At 60.7% G+C, this 20,103-nt stretch overlaps 1 protein-coding gene across 1 annotated transcript; it reads left to right on the top strand.

Moving 5' to 3' along the window:
- The first annotated feature begins 2,782 nt into the window (after window positions 1-2,782).
- Window positions 2,783-13,300, top strand: PLPP7 (phospholipid phosphatase 7 (inactive)). Its single transcript, XM_037158593.2, has 2 exons — window positions 2,783-3,411; window positions 12,098-13,300. Exons 1-2 carry the CDS (start codon window positions 2,961-2,963, stop codon window positions 12,460-12,462), a joined length of 816 nt encoding a protein of 271 aa, XP_037014488.1. The 5' UTR covers window positions 2,783-2,960; the 3' UTR covers window positions 12,463-13,300.
- The last annotated feature ends 6,803 nt before the right edge of the window (window positions 13,301-20,103 follow it).

The raw sequence follows: 20,103 nt of genomic DNA, 5'->3' as shown, positions 1-20,103 counted from the left end.
GCTAGATACAGCTTTTTAATGTATCGTTTCTGGTTATTAAAATAATCCTTGGTGGTTGTGAAATGGTTCAGCAAGGGGAAATCAGACGCGTGAGAAGCCTTTGTCGCCTGACCCCCTCGTGCTCACGGATAGTCTCCAGGCAGTAGGCTTACACTTGTATTATCTGTATCTACTGAATTTATCACAGCAAGCCTGTGACATTTGGATCACAAGAAACCACAAGGCAGTAGGTAAAATTACAGTTTTCTACTCTGGCTGGTTATTCCAGGGGCATGCAGCCTGTCTCCCCCGCTGGACGGCAGGAAGAGCTCAATGAAAGTATCAATCCAATGGATGAACGAGCCCCAGGCCCCTCGAGAAGTGGGGCCGTGCGGCTTGTTGCAGGTGTTCGCACGGGGGTGGCACCTGCTTCTCAGCTGCCTGAGAATGGGAACAGGGTCACCCCGCCTTACAGAGGGAGAGGCGGGTCTCAGTGTAAGCAAGCCACCCTGTCACCTGCCCCCAGGGGACAACAGGGGCCAGGAGGATTAGGAGGACTTGCCTGCCGTCACTGAGCCAGAGGTGGCCGAGCCAGGCGTTGAACCCGGGCCGCCCCCCACTCCAGAGCCCTCAGAGCCGGAGGAGCCCGCGGGCAGCTCTGGCTCAGTCAAGATGCTGACACAAGCCTCGGGGTATTAATAGCCTCCCCTGGGGCCCGGCTCCTCTGCCTGCCTTGAGGTCAGCCCAGGCCACAGGCGCCACCCGGGGGGAGCAGGGGTGAGTGCCTGGTGGGGAGCGGAGCAAGCACATCCAGGCTCCTGTGGTCTGAGGCCTCGTGTCCCACCCCAGGGGCCTCTTGGAAGTTGGACCTCCCCTCTCCTGGGCTTTCTAGATGGGCTTTCCAGCCTTTCAGCCTCAGCATCCTCATCTGTGCAATGGGGCCGATATTACAACTTCATAGGAAGGCTGGTTGTACGGTCCAGGAGCTAAGGCACGTGGCGAGCTCAGACACTGCTCCCAACCCACGTACCCTGAGCACGCATTCATGAGGCAGCACGCGTCGTCCTGCTGCACTCAGGAGGGTGGGCTGTGGCACAGTCGGGGCACCCTCCTCTGTGGCCACGTCTCAACGGAACGCTCCGGAAAAGGAATACCGAGGAGTCTGTAAGGAACTCCAGACTGCAGGTCCCTAGAGGCTGGCTTTGTCCTCGGGGTGGGAGCGGCACCTTGGGGCTGGGCCCTTCCAAAGGGGGCAGTCAGAGGGGACAGAAGCTGCGGCTCGTTGGTTAAACATGGTCAGTTCCCAACCCACAGTGCAGCAGGCTGGTGACACAGCAGGGACTCTGCTCAGCAGTTCAGGAATACCAGCTCGCTGACCCCACCACAGGCCTTGGCAAGTGCATGCTGTCTCTCCCACGTTCCAGGTGGGGCGACTGAGGCTCAGAGGGGCCCAGTGACTTGTTCACAGCCTCGAAGCTCGCTGGCAGCCAGAGCCGCAGGTCACCCCTCATCTGTATGGCTCTGGAGCTCCTGGGCTGGTTCCCTGTGGCCACGGAGCGCCCCCCCCCACAAGGCAGCCTCCTGGCCTTGGGGTGCTCTGCACCTGGTCCCTGGGAGGCTGCGGGGCAGGTGGGCTTCACAAGCAGCCTCCATGGCAGGAGGGGAAGTCACCCGTCCCTGCCTCCATCCCGGCTGAGCTGCCCTGAACGGTGAGACCGCAGCATCCGCTCCTGACCCTTCTGGTCATCCTCAGACAGTGGCTTCCCCTCAGCCCAGGTCTAGTCAGTGCTAGAAGGGCTGCAGAGACTGTGGGTCCCCACAGTCGCCCCGGGGCGGGGGGTGCGGGGAGGCCTGACTCCTCCTCCACCAGGCCACTGGGCCTGCCCTCTCTGGGTTCACAGCCCCTCTTGCCCCCTTCGCTCCCGTGCACCAGCTCCGTGGGCCCCAGAAGCCTGGCCTGGAACAGGCTCTTTCTCGCCCGGGGCCTCCACCTGCCTTCCCCCCGCTGGCCCTCCATGGAGCCAGGCCAGCCCTGGAGCTGGTTCCTCTACTGCCCCACCTGTGCACACTTGCAATCGCGTCCAAGCTGTGAGCTCCCCGGGACGGGGATGGGGTCTTTCCTTTGCTGCCATGTGCCAGGGGCCTGGTAACTACTTCCTGGCTGCCTGGCACTGCTCCAGTGCCCCATCCTCACGAAACAGAGGCTACCTCCAAGGGGCAGAGCCACTGCCAACCCATGGATGTGAACGTCCCCTAATGGAAAGCAATCTTACTGATTGCCATTTCATTGAACTGTGATGCGCTGGAGCCCAATTCAACACTGATTTTTTCTTAAAAGGCCAGCCTGCCAGCTTAATGAAATGCTGCCCCAGAGGGGAGGGGCTGGGCCTGGTCCCAGCAGACCCAAAAGGATGCTTTTAGCGACATCATTCACTCCATCTGGTGCCCAGAGAGGCCTTCAGCCTGGGCTCCTTGGCCCAGTTTGTGGGACCGTGTCCAAGCCGCCCAGGGCCCGTGGCACAGGCAGGCCTGGCTTGCAGGGGCCTAGTCTGCTCAGAGGGAAGCTGGTAAATGCAGGGCTTAGTGTGGAGCCCACTCTTTGGGCCTCTAGCTCGGAGCATGGCTGAGGACTACACTTCCCAGAGTTCCCCAAAGCCTGGGAGTGAGCCATTGGAAGATTTAAATAGCCCAGGCCTGAGGCAACGGCAGCAGCTGTGGCCTCCTCCGCCTCCCCAGTGGCCCCATTGGCGCAGGCCAGCATCGGTGGGCTCGATTGGCTGCCCAGCTGGCACTGACATCCCTCGGAGCCCAGCAGCGGCTGGAGGTAAACAGCCATGTGCGGTCCTGCACTCTATATTTAACAGCTGCCACAGAGAAGGCAGCAAGGCCTGGAGAGGTGGCGGCTCTGGGGGCAGCGCTTGCCTCCGGGAGAAGGCCCTCACAGGGCCGCTGGCACCGGCCCTCACGGTGTCACCGTCACCATGCCAGCCTCGCAGAGCCGGGCCCGTGCCCGGGACCGCAGCAACGTCCTCAACCGGGCCGAGTTCCTGTCCCTGAACCAGCCCCCCAAGGGGGTCACAGAGCCCCGAAGCTCGGGTAGGAAGGCATCCGGCCCCTCAGCACAGCCCCCACCCCCTTGCGACGGGGCCCGGGAGCGGCGCCAGTCCCAGCAGCTGCCCGAGGAGGACTGCATGCAGCTGAACCCCTCTTTCAAGGGCATTGCCTTCAACTCCTTGCTGGCCATCGACATCTGCATGTCCAAGAGGCTGGGGGTATGTGCCGGCCGGGCCGCGTCCTGGGCTGGTGCCCGCTCCATGGTCAAGCTCATTGGCATCACGGGCCACGGCATCCCCTGGATCGGGGGTACCATCCTCTGCCTGGTGAAGAGCAGCACACTGGCTGGCCAGGAGGTGCTCATGAACCTGCTTCTGGGTGAGTGTGCGCACTGTTGCTACCCACCCTGCCAGGACCAGCAGGGCCCTGGGAAACAGACTGGAACAGTCTAATGAGGTTAGGCAGGGAGGGCGCCCCAGAAACGGCCGAGCTTCCGGCCTGGGGAGGAGAGAGCCAAGGATGCACAGATGAGGCCCCTGCAGAGTGGGGCCTGGAGAACGAGGTGCCCCAGGGAGAACCCCGAAGGGAGGGCCCTGCTCTTGACTAGTGCTCCACTGCCCCAGAGGCAGCTTGAGGGGTGGGGGCTGGAGGCTGTAGCCTCAAGGCTGTTGGTTGGGATCTGGCAGGGTCCTGGGGAGGTCCTGGAGTGGGTTGTCTCATTGTGGAACTCCCATTCACAAGTTGGGGTCCTTGGGTTTCTGGACTGTTCATAGGTAGCACTTGTGAGTGGCCCCCTGGTCCCTGCCTGGCTCAGGGACCCTCAAGCTGCCTAGGATGCTGCCACAGGGCCAAGGGGTGCAGGGGCTCAGCCTGGGCTCCCGCACACTCGCAGCCTCCTGAAATCCTTACCTGCGCGCGTCGCTGGAGGAGAGCTGGTGTTTGGTTTGTTCTGATGAAGTCTTTGCCACCGAGCCTTTCCGTTCAGCCTTGCTCTGTGCCAGGTGCCACGTGGGGCTGTGTGGAAGGCAGGCCCCCTCCTCCAGCTGTCACCCCTCAGGCACCCCCAGGTCCCCAACGTGCTCTGTGCTGGGCCCATGTCCATGCCTCGCCCTTTCCAGCGTGGCCACCATTTGGAGCACAGGTGGGCGGGGTCCCAGGGTTGGCAAACACTGATGAGGGGTCCCAGGCCCCCAGGGGGTGAGGGTGGACCACTGAGAACCCTGGTCCCAGAGGAAGTCCCGACACAGATGGGTGCCTCCCTGCTTGGGTTTCAGAGAGTCGAGGTGGATGCATTGTGAGCGGGACTCAGGGAGCTTCGTGCAAGAGGTGGTTGGGTCTGGCACCGTCCACATTTTCTTGCTCTTGTGACTAGATTATTTGCATTGCTTGTTACTAATCCCAAAGAAGCAGTCCCACGTGACTGGCGCTATCTTCATTCCCACTTCACAGATTAGGAAAACTGAGGCTCCTATAAATCAAGCAGCCTGGCCAAGGCCTCAGAGCTGGAGATTTCCAACAGGTCCTCCTGACGTCTAGGTCTGTGAGCATGCGCCTGGAGGGGAGAGACAGAGCCAGGTGGCCAAGGCACCGCCCTGGGAGCTTCTGGGGGGCAGAACCCTGCTCTCATCATCCTCGGCCTCCCCAGGGCCCAAGGCAGCCTCACACGGAGCAGGGTTGGGCATTAGGTGGCCTGGCATCAGGGGACAGGAGTAGAGAACACGCTTGAGTCTGCCCCCTGGACACGTCTGCATGGCCGCACCCTGGATGATGGTGGCCGAGAAAGATCCAGGATGTGCGCAGTGTCGCCGCTGTGGGCCCACGTCCCCATAAACCACACCACCACTCCTGACCCTCACCGCATGCCATGGGGGAGAAGCCATTATTCTTCGCCACTTAAGGAGGAGCAAACAGAGGCACAGGGAGGGGTGGCTGGTCGGGGAAAGGCTGGGATGAGAGCTGGGAGTGGCTGTCACTTGTTAGAGAGGGTTTCTGGCTCGTTCCAGCCACCAGCTGCTGTGGTGCAAAGGTGTTTGCTCGAGGAGCAAGGCTCCAGGTGTCTCTGTTTTTTTAAGACGTTGTTTATTCTTATTTTTAGAAAGAGGGGAAGGAAGGAAGAAAGAAGGAGAGAAGCATCCATGTGTGGTTGCCTCTTGCACACCCCCTACTGGGGACCTGGCCCGCAGCCCAGGCATGTGCCCTGACTGGGAACCGAACCAGTGACCTTTCGGTTCACAGGCTGGCACTCAGTCCTCTGAGCCACACCAGCCAGGACGTTTTGGGTTTTCTAAAACTTCATTTATTGCACTTCATTATGTACCAAATACTGTGCCACGAATGTCCCATATTTCACAATTTAAAATCTTTTTAATGACCTTGTAAGTTAAATGTAAATACACCCACTTTACAGACCAGTTAAATGAGGCTCTGAGCAGTGAAGGGACTTGCGTACTCCACCCAGCGGTAGCTGGCAGGTTGGGGACCCAAGCCCAAGTCCTCCAGACTGCAGACCCCGTACTGTCCCCCTCACCGTTGCCCTGCAGGGTCCTGTGGTCCTCTAGTCTGTGGGGAGGGCCTTTGGGGTCTTACAACTCTGGAGCACAGGCTCCAAGGTTGGACTGGGCTTTATTCAGGCCCCAGCCTGAACCTTACTTGCTCTGTGACCCTGGTCACGTCAGTCCCTGTCTCTGGGCCTCAGCGTCCTGATTGGTACATGGGCTGCAGGCTGCGGTGGGGACTCAGGGGGCAAAGCACCGGGCACAAGGTGGCAATGGCTGTGCCCAGTGGATGGCTGATGCCAGCTTTCTGCAGACCACAGACCCCGAGGGGTGAGGGAGCCCTGCCGGGCCTGCTCACCCACTCTCACACCAGGGCACCCCATGGATTCAGAGGGGCAGTCTCTGGGCTGCAGCGGAGGCCCCTACCTGTACAGCTGGGGCCTGGGCTCTCCTCGGGCCCGGGCGAAACTCAGGAGCCTTGGGAGATTTGGGCTTCAGCCACGGGGCCTGGAAAGGGTCCCAGCTGGACCCGCAGGAGGTTCTCTGCCCTTCCCCCTGTGCTGCCTCCCCCAGGGCACCGCCCACACCGGAAACCTCAAAGCCAGAAAAAGCAGTTGGCAAAAGCTGGGGCTCCAGGGTCAGCGGACCAGGGCGCCAGTCCCCACCCTGCTGTGGGAACTTCGGCAGGTGACTTTTGCTCTCTGAGCCTCGTTTTCCTGCTCTGTTAAGTGGGTTGCTGGGGCACCGGCCTGAAGAATTACAACACGGAGTGCCAGCGCCTACGAACGCCAGCTAACGCCCGTCTAGCAGTTGATCTGGGCCTGTGAGGTGACCCCATCCCTCCTTTGTCCCTCCCCTGCAGCACCTGGCTTGACAATCCCACAGGGAGCCAGGGGACAGGTGACCCAGGCCTGTCCCAGTTTGCCAAGCCCATCCTGGTTTGCTCACGGGCCTGTCCTTGGGGGACAGTGGCCTCTGCGTCAGGTTGTCATGGTCTCCAGAGGTATCTTTACTGAGACCTTCCCGATTAGGAAGACCATACACTCTTCCCATGTCATTCATTGCTCTGTTGTGGTGAAGTGTATATCACATGCAATTCGCCGCATTAACCATTCGTAAGCGTGCAGGTCGGCAGTGTTAATTACGTCCTCATTCGTGTGCCACCCCCACCCCCGTCCAGCTCCAGAACTTTCTCAGCTCCCAGACTGAACCTCTGTCCCTGTGAAACACCGATGCCCCTGCCCCAGGCCCTGGCCCACACCCACTGTCCGTCTCCAGGAACATGGCCGCTCTAGGGGCCGTGGACCCTCGGAATCACACTGTGTCTGCCCTTTTGCGACCAGCTGCTTTCCCTGAGCTTACTGCCCTCCAGGTTCGTACTTCTTACGTGTCAGTATTTCCTTCCTTTTGTGGCTGAATAATATTCCATCCTGTGGCTGGACCACATTTTCTTTATCCACCACCTGTCAGTGGGTGCTTGGGCTGCTTCTGCGGTTTGGTGGCGCGCACCGCTGCTGGGAGCGTGGGTGTGACCGTGTCCTGCTGAGTGCCCGCTTTCGCTTCCCGTGGGCGCAGACCCGGGGCGGACGTGCCCGGTCAGCTCCACGTGTGGCTTGTAGGGAAACCCGGCCTGTTTCCCACAGCGGCTGCACCGTTCCACATCCCCACCGGCCCCGCACATGCTCGCCCACTCCTGCTCTTTTCCGCGGTTTGGATGCCAGCCCCCCCCCGATTCGTGTGCCCTTGGACCATGGTTTCCACGTGCACTTCCTCAGCGAGGCACAGCATAGCACGCCTTTTCATTCAGCATCCTGAGGTCAGGAGAATGCAGACCTCACCTGGACAGATGGCGGGAAGAGCGAGCCCAGGAGTGACCTCCACCGCAGTCCGGGTCATGGGCCTCTGGATTTTCCTCTGGGCAAATACTCACACATACGTCTCTCGAATGACCCCCTGTGCTGTCTGGCCCAGCTTGGCCTCGTTCCCATGGCTCGTGATGGACCTGCTGGGCCCTGTACCTTCTTCCACTTGGAATCAAGGTCTCGGCCCCCCCCCATCCCTTCCTGCTCGAGGGGTTCAGGACCCAGAACTGGCTTCCTCAACCCTGCAGCAATGCCCACACCCTGCCGCAGCTGTCTCTCAGCATCCCCTCGCCCCGGCCCCCCTTTCCACCAGCTGACTCCCCACAATCTGTCCTGTGAGCGTTCCCAGCCCCGCCCACCAGCCCCTGCTCCCCAGCACAGCTCTTAGGTGACAAGCCCTTCGCAAGGCTTCTATACACTGTCCCCGACTGCTGGCTCCGACCTCTGCCGTCAGGAACACTTGTGTGGAAGATGACACTGCCACTCTGTAGAGGCGGCACGGTGGTCCTGCCCTTCCCCAGCCTCGCTCGTCATCATCTCAGTGGGGCTCAGCCAGCAAACCGGTCCGTGTCCCCACGGGGGCCCTCATGCCCGACCCTGCAACCAGCTGCCCTTGTGGCTCAAACAGAAATGTGGGAGGGAGGAGAGCCACCGGCTGGTCCCTGGTCACCAGTGCTCCTGCTCCCAAGACGCCCCCAGCAGTCTGGCACTCGGCCAAGAGAACAAATGGTGCCGTGGGCCTTCTGTGCCCATGATTTGGACACCCTTGTGCCCCACAGTCTTTGGAGCCAGGGCCAGCTTCAGTGTTTGGGTTCCTCAGGTGAGAAAATGGAGACCTGCAAAGGCGTGAACTCTGCTGAGAGTCACTCAGGCCAGGGGACATCAAGACAGACCCTGACACCTCCCCACGCCCCCAGCCAGCCTGCCTGCTCCCTGCGTGCTCCCCTGGGGCCGTCCTTCTGGACCTGGCGCTCGGGTTTCCAAAATAACCCTGCACGTGTGCTAAAACGCACATCACGTCCGACTGGCCGTCCTCACCGTTCTACAGTGTGTGGATCGGCGGCGTCAGGGACATTCCCTCTGTTGCGTGACCAGCGCCTCCATCATCTCCTGAACCCTCTCGTCTTCCCCAGCTGAAACTCTGTCCCCACTCAACACTCAGTCCCCAGCCCCCGCCCCCGCCCCCGCCCCCAGGAGCCGCTAATCTACTTCCCACCTCTATGAATTCCCGTGTCCTAGGTGCCTCTTGTAAGTGGAGTTGTGCAATACCTGTCATTTGTAAAAATAACTTTTTAAAAGGGGTACAAGCGTTGTGTATGTGTGGAAAGAAAGCCATTTAAGTGCAGATTGGGGGAAAGACAGAAAAAGTCACCCCCAGCCTCCACCCCCCCACCCCCGGCCCCCCCGGCGAGCAGCACAGTGGCAGTTCCCGTGGCACCCACCCGAGGGTTTTCTCTGGTTCATTTTACAAAAATGGCGCCCTACTGTAAGTCCTGCTTGGTCATTGGCTTTTTCCACCTGACCACCCCCAGCTCTGCTTCAGTGGCTATAAATACCCGCTTCACCCTTCACGGCGGCCCAGAGTGCTCCATTATCTGGACTGGGCCACAGTTTGTCCCGTCCTCTGCCACTCAAGGGCACTGTGCTGGCGCCCGTCCCTCCCTCCGTGTGACAGGGATTGCTGCAGCGGCATCCTTGACCGTGAGGCCTGGTGCGCAGCCTTAACTGTTTCCCAGAGCGAACCTGCCAATGGAAGGGACAGCCTCCCGAGTCTGAGGCCAGATGCCCTGCAGAAGGTTGACGCATTCAACCTTCCTAGCGAAGGTGTGAGCACTGCCACCTGGTCCCCATCTCCCCGAGAAGTCAGTGGGGGGCTAGAGGCAGGGCCACCCCCAGGAGAGAAGGGCCAAGACCCCTTCTCCCAGCCCCAGCCAGCAAGAGACACAGCTCACAAACCTGCCCCCTCCCCAGCCAGCAAGGAGCCCCACCTTTGCTCCCTCTCCTGGGACAGGGGTCAGGGGACTGGACTTCAGAGCCTGGGGAAGAGTCAAACTTCCTGCATGGGGGGTTCAGGCATCTCAGACCCCAGTTTAGTGAGAGGAGCAGAGGGTGGGCACTGTGAGTTGAGGCCCTGAGAGGGGGAGGAAGGGCCCTGCTTCCCAGGCGCCAGTGATGGAGGGGGAGGGAGGCCTGCCCCACGGGGCCTCAGAGTAGCCTCTGGGATGCTCGTGTTTTATCAGTGAGGGGAGGGAGGCTCCGGGAGAGGGACGTGCCAAGGTCAGGCCATGTGCGAGCAGGCGACCTTGGAGCCAGCTCTGATTCTGGAGCCCAGCTGCAGTGAGCCGAGGCCCAGGAAGGTTAAGTGCCTGGCGTGGTCACCCAGCAGGTCGCAGGCAGTGGGTGCTAGCCACTCTACCGACCTTGGGTCTCCAGCCTCCCCGCAAGCGGACATTTCCGTTGGGGGCCCCTGGCCTCCCTCCCAGCCCATGAGGGAGGGCAGTCGGAGCTCGACTGGCACTGTGAGCGGGACTCATGGAGTCCTGAGTGGTGGCGCCGTGGGCTTCTATTTCTAGGCCCCAGATTATTTGCTGACAGGTCAGAATCACAGCACACCGAGGGCTGGCTGCCTTGGGGGAGGGGGGGGGTGGCCCTGCAGGGTGCGGGGAGGCCGGGCGGGCCATTGGCTCTGCTGGAGACCCAGCCTATGGTCTGGGCGAGTCACCCCTGCTTCTCTTTCCAAACCTCCATACCCATGGCTGCCGAGTGGTGAGGGGGCGGCCCTGTGGGTGCTCCCCATCTGGAAAGGGGCTCCATGTAACTGTTTTTACTTCCTTCCCATCTCTTCCTCGGCTATGTGACACCCTGCCATGGGTCACCAGCCTCAGGCCTGGCCCACCCCTGACATACCCAAGAACTGGGGATACCCCAAAACCGGGGGTCAGGTGGATGACTGAACCAGCACAGGATGGGCTGGGCCAGCTTCACAGCCAGGCTGGCCCCTCGGTTCCCCCAGGGGCATGGGACAGAGGGGCAGAGACCTGGGTGGAGAGAGCCTGCCACTCAGGGAGGGAACGGCCTCCCTGGGCTGGCGAGCGCTGGCAGGCTCCTCTCGGCCTGGCCTCCCACCTCGGCTGCTCCGGCTACTCCCTTAGGCCCAGAGTCCCAGGGGTCAGAGGCAGCCGCCTCCGTCCAGCTCCCAGCTGCCCTGCTGGTCGCTCTCTCTTGCTGGAACGTGACCTCCCGCAGGCTCATGGGGCTCCCCTGGGTCAGTGGCATGCAGGCTGGCTGGCCACCGGCCACACACTGCCCAGGCTCCCACCTCCCCAGAGGCCTGGGCTCCTGGGAGCAAGTTGCCATGGAAACTGGTGGCAGGCATGTATAGAACAGGTTCCCACCCTTCCTTAGACTTCTCCTCTCTGGGCCGGCAGCCTCTCCTTGCCCTGAGAAGGGCCAGCCCGGGGAAGAGCAGGGGTTCGAATCCCAAACAAGAGCCCCGCAGCAGGCAGGAACAAGGAAGGCTGACCAGCCCTGTGCTGACCAGGCAGCGCTGTCTTCCTCTGGGTGGTCTGGCCATTCGGCGCTGTGGCCGCTGTAGAAATGAGTCACGGTGCCTCCGACATGACCGCTGTGGGGTTTCGGTGGCGTGTGACATGGCAACTTTTAAATGCAGGTCACCACAGGGTGTGTATGAAGAGCGAGTCACAGCTTTTACTGACCCTACACTTTGCAGGGGGCCAGAAGGGTCTGGGGCAGGGCCGCCTCTGGGTGGCTGGGTTCCAGGTGACGGCAAACCTTTTGTGAATTTTCTGCCGTGCACATCTACTGGGTCATTATTTTCAGCAGTTGAGCAGGAGTGGCCACGGGCCAGCTGTGCTGGTGCCCACCACACAGGTTCCAGGAACGGCCCAGCCCAAGCCACAGCGCAGTCATCTGGTGCCCACCCTTCTCGGCCACCCCTGGGTGCCAGGCACGTGCGGGGACCAGGCCCCTTTATAGGAAGCGACCAGAACAGGCAAAGCTATGGGGACAGAAAGCAGATCGGGGTTTGCAGGGGCTGGGGGAGGGGGAGGAGAGACTGTTTAAGGTGTACAGGGTTTCACTTTGCGGCAATGTTTTGGAACCAGACGGAGGTGGTGGCCGCACCCCGTGGAGAAGGTGCTAAACGCCACTGAAGCGCACGCCTAAAAGTGGTTCGTTGTACATTTCGTGGCTTTCATCTCCGTTTTAGACAACTGCGGACGGTAATGCGCAGTTCTCAGGATTGGCGGGGGCTTCGGTGAGGCCCTTTGAGAAACAAATCCGCAGCCCAGGGTCCCATTTGTGAGAACTCAGGTCGTCCGCGGTGCCCTCGGGGGCTGTGCTGCCCGGTCACTCACTGTCCCCTTCAGCTGCTTCACTGAACCCCTCCCAGCCACAAGCAGATGGATCCTGCCCCTCCGTCGGACGGGGAGAAATGCGGTAACAAACAATAAAGCAGGGACCAGGAGAGAGGGCGGTGGGCCTCTTGTGAACAGGCGGTCAGGGAAGGCATCTCTGCCGGAAGAAGTGAGGGCCCGCGCTGTGTGGCCATCCCAGGGAAGGGCGTTCCGGGAGGAGGGAACGGCACAGGCAGAGGCCCAGAGGCAGGAGCGCAGAAGGCAGGGCAGGAGGAGAGAGGGAGGAAGGCAGCACTGACCGCCCCTCGGGGCCCCTCTGTCCCACCCACAGCCCTGCTCCTGGACATCATGACGGTGGCCGGCGTGCAGAAGCTCATCAAGCGGCGTGGCCCCTTCGAGACGAGCCCCAGCCTCCTGGACTACCTCACCATGGACGTCTACGCCTTCCCTGCCGGGCACGCCAGCCGCGCGGCCATGGTGTCCAAGTTCTTCCTCAGCCACCTGGTGCTGGCGGTGCCCCTGCGCATCCTGCTGGTGCTCTGGGCCTTCTGCGTGGGGCTGTCACGTGTGATGATCGGGCGCCACCACATCACAGACGTCATCTCCGGCTTCGTCATCGGCTACCTCCAGTTCCGCCTGGTGGAGCTGGTCTGGATGTCCTCCAACACCTGCCAGATGCTCATCTCCGCCTGGTGAGCCTGTGCCCGAGGCTTGTGGCGGCCAGGAAGAGCCGGCAGGAAGCGGCAAGGCCAGCATGGGCAGGCGGACTGCGCAGCCCCGCCTCCTCTTCCCCCTCCTGGCCGGACGCTGGCGACCTCAGGCGGGCCCGGCTGGTGACCGGTGGTATGTCTGGTAGCACTGGGGCCCCTGCTCCCCAGGCAGCCCGAGCCCTGCGTGGGGACTGCCCTGCTTCACTTCTGCACCGGAGGAAGCAGGTGAGAACCCGGCCAGCGGAGTCTCGGTCTTGCATCATCATGCGGCTGTCGAGCTCTTGGCCGCACTCACCGGGCCACAGTACAACAAGCTGTCCTTGGCCATCCACAGGGCCACAGATAGCTCAGGGCAGCCCTTTCACAGGGTGCCCCCCTGGACAGTGGCCTGGGGAAGAAAAGGGTTTCATGGTCAACTAAATTTGGGGGCAGCCGCACCCCCTGCCCCGTGTCGGCCACGCGCGAGGGCTGTTGCCGTCACGCAGGCTCTGCCAGGTCCTGCAGAGCAGCCTCCTGTCGCCCGTGTTTCCTCGGCTTATCGACCACGGGGCCCTTTTCTCCGGGGACAGCTGCCAACCCCTGAGGGGCCGCTGTCGCCTCCAGCCCATCTGGGGAGATGCTGCCCAGCAGCCGAGGGGCCTGAGGTGTGAGCTGGCCTCTCCCAGCGCTGAGCAGGGCCACAGCGGGTAGAAAGCCCACGCCCGTGGGCGTCGGTGCCACTTTGGCCCCCAGGGGCCGGACTCCGTGTGACCTAATAGGTCGTTTCCAAGTCAGCCGTTATGGAGGTGCGTTTCATGTGACAATACAGATGACATGCAAGCGGACTTTCTCCTGTGTGGTTTTCCTTTGCGGGATGTGAGCTTCCAGGCTGGAGAGTATCCGTCAGCCAGGTAGTCAGAGGACAAGGGGCTCCTGCGCTTCCCCAGGGTGGTCGGTCCCTTCTCCCCGAGGTCCCTGTGTGGGACACCCCCGCCCCCAGGTGCTCTGGCCCCTCTGGCCAGCTCCCACCATGACGCTGCTGGACTTCTCCCTGGGGTCCACGACCTCTCACTCCAGCCTCCCTACTCTGCACCGCTCCCCACCCAGGTGGTCCCCGCCCCGGGGTGGGGTAGGGGTGGCAATGAGAGAGATGCTGGGATCTTTCCCAGAGACCGGATGCCAGGGCCAGAGGGGTCCTGGGGAGGGGAGAGGCAGGAGGCTGGCGGAGTGGGCCAGGAAGAAGGGGAACAGGGTTCTGGGCACAGGGGCGGCCGCCAGGAGGCAAAGGGGGCAGGGCCTGCTGCAGATAAGCAGGACAGTCCCAGCCGCTGCACCCCAAGTTTAGAGCGAGTGGTCCACGCGCCCACAGCATCCGAGAGAAAACTGAAACCCCGAGAGAAAAGAGGTGACTTGCCAGGGTTGCCCTGCAGGAGACAGCACAGCAGGATGGGGGCCAGTCTGCCCCTGTGGCCTCTGCATATACGCGCCCCCCCCTCCCCCCCCCTCCAGCTTCCCTCGCAGGCCTCTGCATGGTCGTCTGCAGAGGTGGGGGGCAGGAGGAGGATTTGTGCTGCATGTTGGTGCTGACACACAGGGCTTGGTTGCCCTGGAGGCCAGAACGAGGAACCACGGCCGGCGGCTTTAAGCAACAGGAATGTCTCCTCTCACAGACTGGTGTTTGCAGCCGGGAATCCAGGCGTCAGCAGGGCGCTGCTGCCTGGCACCTGGGTTGGTCCTTCCCTGACTCTCCCAGCTTTTGCTCGTGTGACGGCCCTGGGCGTGTCCTGGTGGTGGCTGCGTCACAGGTATCACAGGGCCTTCTTCCTAGGTCTGGGTCTGTCTCCCCTTCTTCTGAGGACAGTGACTATGTTGGACTAGAGTCCTCCCCGTCTAGGCTGCCCTCACCGGAACTTACATCTGAATCACATCCTTGAAGACCCTCTTTTTAAAAATATGTATATATATATATTTTTTAAGATTTTATTTATTTATCTTTAGAGGGGAAGGGAAGGAAAGAGGGAGTGAATCATCAATGTGTGGTTGCCTCTCATGCATCCCTCGCTGGGAACTGGCCTGCAACCCAGGCCTGGGCCCTGACTGGGAATCGAACCATGATCCTTGGTTCGCTCACAGGCCCGTGCTCAATCCACTGAGCCACACCAGCCGGGGCTGCGGAAGCCCCTCTTTCCAACGAGGGTCACACTCACAGGTGTCGGGAGTTCTGCCTGCAACCCATCTTTCTGGGGACACGTGTCCACCCTTGACACACAGGATCCTTCAGAGGGGAAAACAGCTTCCCCGGGGGGGACCGGGCAGGACACACTTGTCCCCGGAGCCTGGCTGCCGACGACGGAGGGTGGTCAGGGGAGGCACCCAGGCCTGCCCACCTTCCCCTGCTGCTGCAGAGACCCCACACACCCCCGGTCACAGTGTCCCCAGGGCCGGTGCCTCGCAGACAGGACCCAAGCCCCCTGCCCCAGGACCCCCTCCCAAGGACCCCTGTTTCTCTCTGAGCCCCCAGGGTGCCAGCCCAGCGGCTGTGCAGGGGGTGCCCCCCTTGGCTTCGCCCTGAGGGAGCTCACACTGCCCAGATTGAAGCCCCAGCTCCTAATCTCCAGCGCCGGCTGGTTCTGGAGCCTTTGAAACACTCTGTGCTTCCCACGAGCCTCCTGAGACGCTGAGTAGACGGGGGAGGGTGTCTGCCTTCTCTCCTCGTCCCCAGCGGATCCTGCCCCAGCATCGGGGGCCGGATCGCAGAAGGATTATGAAACCAATAACGAGCTGCGCGGGCCACCCCCTCCCCGCCCCACCCCAGAGAAGACCCCTGGCCTCCCCTAAGCACTCCTGGAGGGGGCGGGATGCGGAGGGTCTCGGGAGGACTGGTGTCGGCTGGGAGCGGAGGCTGGAGGTGGGCACCCGCCCGCGTCGCGGTGGCCCAGTGCTGGCTTCCCAGCCTCTCTCCCAACCGTGAGGGTCAGATGGGGGGTCCTCTCCCCAGGGGAGGACCTTGTGTTTCCTGGGCCACCTCCCTGATGGTCTTTCCCATCCCCCCACCCCCCGGGAGGGAGGAGAGAGGAGGAAGAAAGGACTGAGGCTGAATCCTACCCAGAACCTTAGGCCTCACTCGTGGTCTCAGCCTGCCTATCTCAAGGTCAAAGTGTGTCTTCAGCACAGCCCCAGGGCCAAGCGCCCAAACCTGCCAAGGCCTGAGGTCTGGGAGGGAAGAGAGGCCGGAAGCGAAGCCCAGCGGGTGTCGTGGGGCTGTGAGCCAGGCCTCCGGGTGGGCAGCTGCAGCCTTGAAACTCCGCCCACCGGATAACGGGGTCTTGTAGACCTTGCTGAGCGGCAGGTAAATTGGAGGCGACAGTGACAGTCTCCACTGCCCACAGTGGGGAGGAGCTGAGGACGAGGGGTGCACTGCGGTAAACGTAACAACGCCCCCCCCCGAAGATGCCCACACACTGAGCCCCGGGCCCCGTGATCCGACTGATGGCATTGGGGAATCGCAGATGAGGCCACAGGTGCTCATCAGCTGACCGTGAAATAGGGGGCCGAGCCTGGGAGATCCAGGTGGGCCCAATGCAATCACTTAAAAGTGGGAGGGGGCGGAGGAAGAGAGCGCGGAGGGATGCGGCGTGAGAGCTCCGCCCGCGCCACGCGGCAGTGGAGGCGAAGGAAGAGGCCGCAAGCTGAGGAATGAAGGCACCACACCGCCCCCCCCAACCCCCCCCCGTTGCCACTGCTGTGCAAGGCCAGAGCCACTTCTCCCCTGGAGACTCCAAAAGAACCTGTGCTGCGGAACCTTGATCCTCGCCCAGTGAGACCGCTGTGGACTCCGGGGCCCAGACGGCAGGTAAGATGGTGAACTGGTGTTGTTTAAGCCACTACATGTGTGGCGATGACCAGACACTGACTACCTCGGGGGCCTCCTACCGCCTCGCCCCGCCCCACCCGCTGCTGTGGCCAGGAAACTCACGGCCCCTCCTCCAGAATGAACCCCAGCTGTCCAACCCGAGGGCTCTAAAACCATGCCACGGAGCAGGCCCTTTGCACTAACGGGGACACGAGCCCAGAGAGGGTGTCAGGGTCACACCAAGCATCCCAGGCACTATAGAGTCTTCCCCGACAGGCTCCCTGGCTCAGGTCCTGGCTGGGCAAAGGACAGAGCAGCAGGGGGCAGGGATGGACCCCTCCCTGCGCCCAGAGCCTTTTTTCAAGGGGGGAGGAGGGCTAGTGAGGTCCCCCCACCTGGATCTTCACAGTGTCTCCGTCGCCTTTAGTAAAGTCCTCGTTAGTCCCAACGAAGAACAGGAAGCCGGGGCTCCGGTGATGGCGGGCTGGGCGTGGGAGAAGTGCTCCCCCAGAACACATCAGTGTGAGCATCACGGGTAAATTGAGCATCCCTCCCCAAACTCACCTGTTGAAGCCTCACCCGCATGACCGTGAAATGTGATGGCATTTGCAACTCGGCCTTTAAAGAGGTGATTAAGTGAAAACCAGGTCATTGGGGTGGGCCCCGGCCCAGCAGGACAGGTGTCCTCCCAAGGAGAGGAAACTGGACACAGATGTGCACAGAGGGAGGGTCGTGGGCAGATGCAGGGAGAAGTCCGTCTGCAGGCCCAGGACTCCTGGCGTCAGGACGGGGAGAGATGGGCTTCCGCTGTTTCAGCCTCGGGTGCTTTGTTCTGGCAGCCCTGGGAACAGTGGGTCTGTCAGGTCGGCTGGCTGTCACCTGTCACACGGGAAGATCAAGGCTTAGAGAAGATTGGGACACACACCCGGTGACTTTGGGGGCCCATCTGGGGCAGCATGCTACTGCGCTGGCCAAGCTGCTTCCGGGCAGTGTGGGGAGAGCACTGTGCCAGGAGCCCGGGAGGCACCATCTCCACAGACCCTGTCTCGGGGCCTGAGCTCTGGCTGGGGAAGCCATGCCCCAGCCCAGGCAGTGTGTTCTGCACAGTCTTCCAGTCCCAGCCTCCTCCCTGCCTGTGGAGATTTCCAGAAGGGGCAGGAAAGGGGACAGCAGGAGCTAAAAAGTGCAAGAACTGCCAGATGGGCTGCCATCTGGCTCCAGGGAAGGAGCAAACATCTGGCCCTCAGGCTGGCTGAGCATTTATGTAACACACATGTGAGCACACGTGGTCGGTGCCCTGCTGCGCTCCAGCTGCCTCTCCCCTAGTGGGGAAGGGTCGAGACGGTGCTGGGCCACGGTGCCCGTGCAAGGTCAGAGCCCCCGCACACACATGCATGTGCACACACCCAGCCTCGGTTTCCCCACAAGTGATGTGCCCACAGGAGAGCTCCACTTCCTCCCAGCACTAAGATCCTGTACTGTGCATGTAACACACGCACACACAGACGCTTTACATGCTTTGGTACAAATACATGTAGATGCACACATGTTCACGTGCACACTCGGGCACCTTTATCCACACACATACACATACAGTGGTACCCAGATGGTGCTCACACCCACAGTGACACCATTCCACTCGCATCCAGTGCACATGCACCCAAGTGTATGTGCACACACATGTATGCACACATACATGTGTGTGCTCTTCTTGCACAAGCACAAACACTCACGCACTTGCATGCACATGGTCGCATACATCAGGCTTGCCAGACTGAGCCAGTAACAACACAGAACCCAATATTTGGGGCAGACACTAAAAACTGTTCATTCCCCTGGAGTGAGAATGTAGGAGTGCCCTGGGTTTTAGCTGGCAGCCCTAATGTGCGTGCCTGTCACTGCGCTCACACACACTCACGAAGTCCTCGGGGTCCTGGCCCAGCCTGGACATGCAGCCGCCCGGGAGACTTACCAAGACCTCCCCTTCATCTGCAACCAGGCGGACTCTGTTCCCCTGGTGACTGTCTGGCTGGTGGGAAAGGGAAGGGCCTCCAGCCGGGGTGTGGAGCTCGGGGCCGGCTGGGCCCCGGAGGTAGCTCCCCTCGCCAACAGCCCGGCTGTGAGGCCTGGCAGCTGCATGAGCTGTGGGAGCGGCTCCCGGGACCTGCAGCCTGGGCCCGGCCTGGAGGACCAATGTCCAGCTGCGGTCAGAGGTGCGATTGCAGAGGCCAAGGCCCAGCTTGGCCTCTTCTCTGCCCCGTGCTGCTCTGCTGGTGGAGACAGGGCGGGACAAAAGTGTCCCCAGATCCTGACTGCTCGGCCTAAATCCTCAGCCAGAAGGTTTGGAGAGGACATGGCCAGCAGGCTTCTAAGAGGACCTTAGCTCAGAGACGTGGGGGGGGGGGCGCGGGAGGCACAGACCCGCCCCTCCCCGTGTGACCTGGGCTGCCCCCCCTTCCCCTCAGCACAGAGGAATTCTCGTTCCGAGCCAGAGATGTGTGACGAGTCTCCTGGGAGCCTCCCGAGGAACAGGGTGAATTTTTTAGAGAAAGTATTTATTTCCCTGATTACAGTTACACAACACTGCATTTTCTGTAATAAAACATTAGTACCTACAGGAAGAGCAAAAACATTTTGGTTATTCCTTTCGCATGTTTTTTATGCATTCATAAAAATATAAATGTATTTTGACAAAAAAAACCACAAAAACTCTGCGCCACACTGGAGTTTTGCGACCTGCTCTTCGTTGACTAAACCACTGTGACCGTCTCTCAGTGACAGGGTCTGAACACAGCCACCTCGGCTGCCGTGGCTGCACCGCGAACCCCTTGAATGGGAGGACATCTCTCCTTGTTTTATTTTTCTTTGAGATCGCTACCGGTTTGTTTTCAATGATAGTGCAATTCACATAACATCAAATTAAGTCAAGTAGCATCAAGTATATTCACAAGATTGCACCCCTCCAGCCTTGTCTGGTTCAGAAACATCGTTATGGCCCCAAAATAAAGCCTGTCGCTATGGCATTGTCCGTGTCCGTGCTCCCCGCCCCCAGCTGCTGGCCACCGCCAGTCTGCTCTCCGTCTGCGGATCTGCCTCCCGGACATTTCATGGGAATGAAGTCAGACACCAAATGGTCTTTGGTGTGTCTGGCCTCTCTCTCACTTAGCGTCATGTTTTTGAGGTTCCTCCAGGTCCTAGCAGGTGTCATTACTTTATTCCTTTCTTTTTTTTTTTAAAGAGATTTTATTTGTTTATTTTTAGAGAGGGGAAAGGGGGGAGAAAGAGAAACATCAATGTGTGGTTGTCTCTTGCACCCCCTACTGGGGACCTGGCCCACAACCCAGGCCTGTGCCCTCACTGGGAATCGAACCAGTGACCCTTTGGTCCACAGGCCCATGCTCCATCCACTGAGCCGCACCAGCCAGGGAAGAATGTGACCATGTTTGAAGATACAACCCTTAAAGATGTGGTTAAGGCCTTTAGGGTGCAATGAGGCCTCGAGGGTGGGCCCCGACCCTGCTCGTCCCTCCCTCCTCACTGGTGCTCTCAGCACTCTCTTTGCTTTGCTGCTTCTGCTCCGTCTTTCCTGCCTCTTTCCTCTCCTCTCGTTAGGATCAGTCTGTTTGTCTTTATTGCTCTAAGTCAGGCGCTTGATTACTTTTCAGCTTTTCTTTGTAAAAGAGGCATTTAAACTTTCGAGTTTCCTCCAAGGATCGTTTTCGTGCATCCCACACGTTTTCATAGACGATATTCTCCACTTTTTTCAGTTCTACATATTTTTATATTTCCATGACG

Source organism: Artibeus jamaicensis, unplaced genomic scaffold (genome assembly GCF_021234435.1).
Source record: "Artibeus jamaicensis isolate MK-2021 breed Jamaican fruit bat unplaced genomic scaffold, CSHL_Jam_final contig_471, whole genome shotgun sequence".
NCBI lineage: Eukaryota > Metazoa > Chordata > Mammalia > Chiroptera > Phyllostomidae > Artibeus > Artibeus jamaicensis.
This window is presented reverse-complemented; position numbering and strand designations above follow the sequence as displayed.

Bases quoted from the DNA above. Each gene is read 5' to 3' on its own strand.
- PLPP7 (XM_037158593.2), top strand. From the start codon at position 2,961: ATGCCAGCCTCGCAGAGCCGGGCCCGTGCCCGGGACCGCAGCAACGTC. The intron at 3,412-12,097 runs GTGAGTGTGCGC...TCCCACCCACAG, and splicing joins GCTCATGAACCTGCTTCTGG to CCCTGCTCCTGGACATCATG.